At 55.0% G+C, this 6,856-nt stretch overlaps 1 protein-coding gene across 1 annotated transcript; it reads right to left on the bottom strand.

Annotated features, from left to right (window-relative positions):
• Window positions 1–5,505: 5,505 nt before the first annotated feature.
• Window positions 5,506–6,654, bottom strand: LOC114071393 (keratinocyte proline-rich protein-like). The gene has a single exon (XM_027909222.1). It carries the CDS (start codon window positions 6,652–6,654, stop codon window positions 5,506–5,508), a length of 1,149 nt encoding a protein of 382 aa, XP_027765023.1.
• Between the last annotated feature and the right edge of the window lie 202 nt (window positions 6,655–6,856).

The following is a 6,856-nucleotide window of genomic DNA, read 5'->3' as shown; positions in this document are numbered from 1 at the left end:
TTCTGGTTGTGAAAGATTCTGGTCATCAAGTTAATCTGTTGTCATCATCTGCCGGGGCTGAGTCCCGAGAGGGTATAAAACCCTCCTGGCTGGGGAAGCTCCTCACCTCCAGTGGCTTCTCCTTCCCTTCTCCCAGAGCAGGAGACACCAGGTGAGTCCTCCTGGGCCCCTTTTGCTGTTTAGGGGGGGATGGTTGGTCCTGTCCCAGCTCCAGCTTTGCCCCCCCCCCTGCAGATTTGAGAGGGTTTGGAGGCTTTCTGAAGTTCCAAGCGGTGGTTTTGCTGCCTCTTTGGACCAGAAAACCCCTCTTCAACCCTTTGAATTTCCCCTCTGAGCTGATAAGAATCCTGTGGATAACCATCAGGGGTTGTTGAGTGGCGTCTGCCAGAAGCTGGCATCCACGGGACGCCAGTTTTGCATCAGCCCAGCGACCACGGGCCGATCACTTCAACCTCCTGGATCTCCAGGGCTCTGGAAACCTTTCATTTTTCAAATAGAATCCTATCAGTTCACCTGATTTCCATGGCCAGTTGAAATGTCCAGCAAACAGTGGGCAGAGGGAGCGAAGGAGAACCCCCCTCGTTGTTTGTCCCCCCACCCCTTCCCTGCCTGGAGCAAGGCTTTATTTTTAGGCTGGAGCGTTCACCTGACGTGCAGGTACTCTCTGAAGCCTCAGCAGAGTGGCTGATCCCCCAGAGGATGTGATGGGAGCCCCCCCAAAAAGCCAATAAGGGGGGCAGGTGCCCAGCAAAGCGGGCCTGGGGAGCAGCATCCTCAGGGATTTTATCCCCAAGAGCTGCTTCTTTGGAGTGGTTTTGAGGGGAGGATTAACCTTTAGAGGATAATCCTCTTTGCTGGTGAGCGGATGGCAGAGCTGAAGAACTGCCCTGAAGCCCTGACATCCCCAAAAAAGGGAGATGGGAGAGGGGGGGGCTTAAAATAACGGAACCAGCACCTCGTTTTTCATCGCAGGCTTCGGCGAGGATGTCGTCCCACCAGCAGAAACAGCAGCACCAGCTCCCTCCCCAGTGCCAGGAGAAGTGTGTGGCCTCTGCCAAGTGCGTGGAGCAGAGCCAGGCCCCCAAAGGCCAGGCCAAGAGCGCTGTGAAGAGCATCCCCCAGCAGCAGCAGCAGCAGCAGCAGCAGCAGCAGCACCAGCAGTGCCCCAAGCAGAAGTAGCGCCCACCGGGGAGATGCCAATTCCCGATTTCCAAACGCCTGCCTTGCCCAACTTCCCTGTCTGCTGGAAGGGCTCCAAGCCTGCAGCCACCCCCTCAGCTTGCAAGAAGGAGTTGCTTTACAAAGGGATGCAATTCATTAGCTGGGATTAGTTCGTCCTCTCCTGTCAAATAAGAAATAAATCGTGGGGCCTCTTGATGCTGATCTGAATTAATTTGGGACACGCTGCAATAAAATTATGAATAACCTCATTACGTGCTTCCTGATGTTTTTACTGTCACTTTACTCCTGTTGTTTGTTGTCTTTTCCTTTTATTTGCTGAAAAATTGCCTTCAAAGACATACCCAGCTGGTTGGGACGGGATATTAAGGATAAATTCCCTCCCCTGTGAGGGTTATTCCATGGATTCCCCATCCCTGGAAGTGTCCAGGGCCAGGTTGGAGCAACCTGAGCGAGTGGGAGGTGTCCCTGCCCATGGCAGGGGGGGTGGAACTGGAGACACTTAAGGGACCTTCCCATTCCAAACCATTCCATGTGACTCAGGGCCATTCTATTCCTGAGTTTCCAAGTGCTGATTGGAAAGCCCCGAGCTTTGAGCCTGCAAAAGGTCTGGCTCTTGCAAACTGAGGCTCCTTCCCATCTCTTTTTGTTTTTTTTTTCTTTTTTTAAAAGTAAGAAGCTGAGAAAAATCTCCACGACTCGGTATTCAAAGCAATTTTTATTGCCGATTTTTTTTTTTTTTTTTTTTTCACAGTGAAATAACTCCTGGATGCGACACCAGCCTAAAAATAATTAGAGCTAAGTAGCAGGTCCATACACAACCACCCCGTGTGGGGAAACACTGCAGGGTGTAGCTGAGCCAGCCCCGAGCGGGTTCCCTCCTTTTTTTACCCCCGTGGAACTCAGGGAAGCCACGCCTGAAGGTCAAATCCTGTCTTCCAAAACGTGTCTGGAGCGGATTTAATTACCTACACACTTGCCAGGAAGGCTCTCGCAGCTCGAGCTGCTCTTTTTCCACCTCCTAGAAAAATTCCAGGTGAGCTCTTGGTTTCCCACTTATCCTAAAAATCCCTTTCCTGTCCCCTGGGACCCCGTGGATGCTTTTGAACTGCAGAAAACAAGGAGCTCGTGTTAGGAGGGGTCGATCAGAACCCTCCAGCAGCAGGTTCTGCCCAAACCTCCGATTATTAAGAGGCGAAAAAAACCCACCCCCGAAATGCAAGTTGGGAGGGAGGGGCCTCGTGTTTGGGGGAAGTTTCTTGCTGATCTTTTAGGAACCCTGCCCTGTGCGTGCCAGGGAGCTCTTTGGAGCCTTCCAAAGCCAGTGGGAATTGGGAGAGGGGCAGCAATTCAGGCTGCTGGGAAGCTGAACACACAACTGGGACCCTGCTTGAAGCCTTTTTTTTCATCTGCTGAGCGTCCTGGGCGGGGGGGTTTGTTAGTAAAGGAGAAAGCATTAATTGGAGGTGGGGGGNGTGCACGGAGGTGTGAGCGGAGCAGGTTCTGGTTGTGAAAGATTCTGGTCATCAAGTTAATCTGTTGTCATCATCTGCCGGGGCTGAGTCCCGAGAGGGTATAAAACCCTCCTGGCTGGGGAAGCTCCTCACCTCCAGTGGCTTCTCCTTCCCTTCTCCCAGAGCAGGAGACACCAGGTGAGTCCTCCTGGGCCCCTTTTGCTGTTTAGGGGGGGGATGGTTTGTCCTGTCCCAGCTCCAGCTTTGCCCCCCCCCTGCAGATTTGAGAGGCCCGCGATGGGGTTTGGAGGTTTTCTGAGGTTCCAAGCGGTGGTTTTGCTGCCTCTTTGGACCAGAAAACCCCTCTTCAACCCTTTGAATTTCCCCTCTGAGCTGATAAGAATCCTGTGGATAACCATCAGGGGTTGTTGAGTGGCATCTGCCAGAAGCTGGCATCCACGGGACGCCTGTTTTGCATCAGCCCAGCGACCACGGGCCGATCACTTCAACCTCCTGGATCTCCAGGGCTCTGGAAACCTTTCATTTTTCGAATAGAATCCTATCAGTTCACCTGATTTCGATGGCCAGTTGAAATGTCCAGCAAACAGTGGGCAGAGGGAGCGAAGGAGAACCCCTCTTCGTTGTTTGTCCCCCCACCCCTTCCCTGCCTGGAGCAAGGCTTTGATTTTAGGCTGGAGCGTTCACCTGACGTGCAGGTACTCTCTGAAACCTCAGCAGAGTGGCTGATCCCCCAGAGGATGTGATGGGAGCCCCCCCAAAAAAGCCAATAAGGGGGGCAGGTGCCCAGCAAAGCGGGCCTGGGGAGCAGCATCCTCAGGGATTTTATCCCCAAGAGCTGCTTCTTTGGAGTGGTTTTGAGGGGAAGGATTAACCTTTAGAGGATAATCCTCTTTGCTGGTGAGCGGATGGCAGAGCTGAAGAACTGCCCTGAAGCCCTGACATCCCCAAAAAAAAGGGAGATGGGAGAGGGGGGGCTTAAAACAACTGAACCAGCACCTCGTTTTTCATCGCAGGCTTCGGCGGGGATGTCGTCCCACCAGCAGAAACAGCAGCACCAGCTCCCTCCCCAGTGCCAGGAGAAGTGTGTGGCCTCTGCCAAGTGTGTGGAGCAGAGCCAGGCCCCCAAAGGCCAGGCCAAGAGCGCTGTGAAGAGCATCCCCCAGCAGCAGCAGCAGCAGCACCAGCAGCAGCACCAGCAGTGCCCCAAGCAGAAGTAGCGCCACCGGGGAGATGCCAATTCCCGATTTCCAAACGCCTGCCTTGCCCAACTTCCCTGTCTGCTGGAAGGGCTCCAAGCCTGCAGCCACCCCCTCAGCTTGCAAGAAGGAGTTGCTTTACAAAGGGATGCAATTCATTAGCTGGGATTAGTTCGTCCTCTCCTGTCAAATAAGAAATAAATCGTGGGGCCTCTTGATGCTGATCTGAATTAATTTGGGACATGCTGCAATAAAATTATGAATAACCTCATTACGTGCTTCCTGATGTTTTTACTGTCACTTTACTCCTGTTGTTCGTTGTCTTTTCCTTGTATTTGCTGAAAAATTACCTTCAAAGACATACCCAGCTGGTTGGGACGGGATATTAAGGATAAATTCCCTCCCCTGTGAGGGTTATTCCATGGATTCCCCATCCCTGGAAGTGTCCAAGGCCAGGTTGGAGCAACCTGAGCGAGTGGGAGGTGTCCCTGCCCATGGCAGGGGGGGTGGAACTGGAGACACTTAAGGGACCTTCCCATTCCAAACCATTCCATGTGACTCAGGGCCATTCTATTCCCGAGTTTCCAAATCCTGATTGGAAAACCCTGAGCTTTGAGCCTGCAAAAGGTCTGGCTCTTGCAAACTGAGGCTCCTTCCCATCTCTTTTTGTTTTTTTTTTTTTTCTTTTTTTAAAACAAGAAGCTGAGAAAAATCTCCACGACTCGGTATTCAAAGCAATTTTTATTGCCGATTTTTTTTTTTTTTTTTCACAGTGAAATAACTCCTGGATGCGACACCAGCCTAAAAATAATTAGAGCTAAGTAGCAGGTCCATACACAACCACCCCGTGTGGGGAAACACTGCAGGGTGTAGCTGAGACAGCCCCGAGCGGGTTCCCTCCTTTTTTTACCCCCGTGGAACTCAGGGAAGCCACGCCTGAAGGTCAAATCCTGTCTTCCAAAACGTGTCTGGAGCGGATTTAATTACCTACACACTTGCCAGGAAGGCTCTCGCAGCTCGAGCTGCTCTTTTTCCACCTCCTAGAAAAATTCCAGGTGAGCTCTTGGTTTCCCCACTTATCCTAAAAATCCCTTTCCTGTCCCCTGGGGCCCCGTGGGTGCTTTTGAACTGCTCGTGTTAGGAGGGGTCGATCAGAACCCTCCAGCAGCAGGTTCTGCCCAAACCTCCGGTTATTAAGAGGCGAAAAAAGCCCACCCCCGAAATGCAAGTTGGGAGGGAGGGACCTCGTGTATGGGGAAGTTTCTTGCTGATCTTTTAGGAACCCTGCCCTGTGCGTGCCAGGGAGCTCTTTGGAGCCTTCCAAAGCCAGTGGGGATTGGGAGAGGGGCAGCAATTCAGGCTGCTGGGAAGCTGAACGCGCAACTGGGACCCTGCTTGAAGCCTTTTTTTTAATCTGCTGAGCGTCCTGGGCGGGAGGGTTTGTTAGTAAAGGAGAAAGCATTAATTGGAGGTGGTGGTGGTGGGGGAGTTGGAAGCTTAACAGCGATTTCTTCTCCACAGAAGCTCTGCAGCCATCAAAAAGGTGTCGGGAAATGAACCTCTGGTTCCCATTTCTGGGAGACGGGGGGGTGGAGGGGAGAGGAGGTTTTGGTTTGGGAGCTTCTCCCTTCAGGGATTCTCTCGGCAGCGCCGCTTTATTTCTGCACGGGGGGCCACAGGTTGGGCTGTTTCAGCTGCTGCTGCTCCACGGGAGGGAATTTCTCGGGAAGGGAGCACTGCTCCGGCTCGGGGCAGGGGGCTGGCACCGGCACCGGGGTGTCCTGGCACTCCTGCTTCTCCTGAGGGCGCGGGGTGGGCACGGGGAGCTCCTTGATCTCCTGCTTCTGCTGGGGGCACGGGGTGGGGTCAGGGGTGGGCACGGGGGTCTCTTTGATCTCCTGCTTCTCCTGGGGGCACGGGGTGGGGTCAGGGGTGGGCACGGGGGTCTCTTTGATCTCCTGGGGACACGGGGTGGGGTCAGGCAGAGGGACAGGGAGGGGCACGGGCGTGTCCTGGCACTGCTGCATTTCTTGGGCGCACGGGTCGGGGTCGGGGCGCGCAACAGGGATGGGCACGGGGGTCTCCTTGATCTCCTGCTTCTCCTGAGGGCACTGGGCGGGCACGGGGATCTCCTTGACCTCCTGCTTCTCCTGAGGGCACTGGGCGGGCACGGGGATCTCCTTGATCTCCTGAGGGCACTGGGCGGGCACGGGGATCTCCTTGATCTCCTGAGGGCACTGGGCGGGCACGGGGATCTCCTTGACCTCCTGCTTCTCCTGAGGGCACTGGGCGGGCACGGGGATCTCCTTGATCTCCTGAGGGCACTGGGTGGGCACGGGGATCTCCTTGACCTCCTGCTTCTCCTGGGGACACGCCGCGGGGTCGGAGCAGGTGCCAGGGACTGGCACGGGGCTCTCCTGGCGCTGCTGCTGCTTCTCCAGCCCACACGGAGCTGGCTCAGGGCAGGGCACGGGCAGCTCTTTGCAGGCTGGTTTCTCTTGGGGGCACGGAGGAGCCTCAGGTAGGAGAGATGAGGGTGACTTGCACTGCTGCTGCTGCTCCTGGGGTGGGCACTGGGGCACCACGGCCCCGGGGGCTTCTCCTTTGCCTGCTTCCTGGCTTGGCAAGGGCACCACCACCTTTTCTGGGCACGTTCCCACCGCCGGGGCTGGGTCCGGGAGCTCGGGGTGCTGCTGCGGGCACGGCACGGGGTCGGTGAGCTCTTGGCTCTGCTTGGAGATGCTCTTGCTCAGCCCCGGGGGGAGGGTGATCTCCTGCTTGATTTGCGTTTGATTCAGGGACATCTTGGCAGGAAACGAGACTGTCTGAAAGAAAGTCGGGGGGGTTATTTTGGCGCTGAGGGAAGCGCGGCAGGAGGAGGGGGGAGCAGTTATAAAAAAAACCAGCAAAGTTCTCTCGCTTTGCCCTTGGCTTCCCAAGGCAGGTTGTCCCAGAATGATGATTTCCTCTTCTTTTTTTTTTTTTTCCCCCCCATCCTGCTCCGAC

Source organism: Empidonax traillii, unplaced genomic scaffold (genome assembly GCF_003031625.1).
Source record: "Empidonax traillii isolate 1590-97213 ecotype Southwest subspecies unplaced genomic scaffold, ASM303162v1 scaffold1992:size55891, whole genome shotgun sequence".
NCBI lineage: Eukaryota > Metazoa > Chordata > Aves > Passeriformes > Tyrannidae > Empidonax > Empidonax traillii.
Note: the sequence above shows the minus strand (reverse complement) of the source record. Positions and strands in the feature narration are given on the sequence as shown.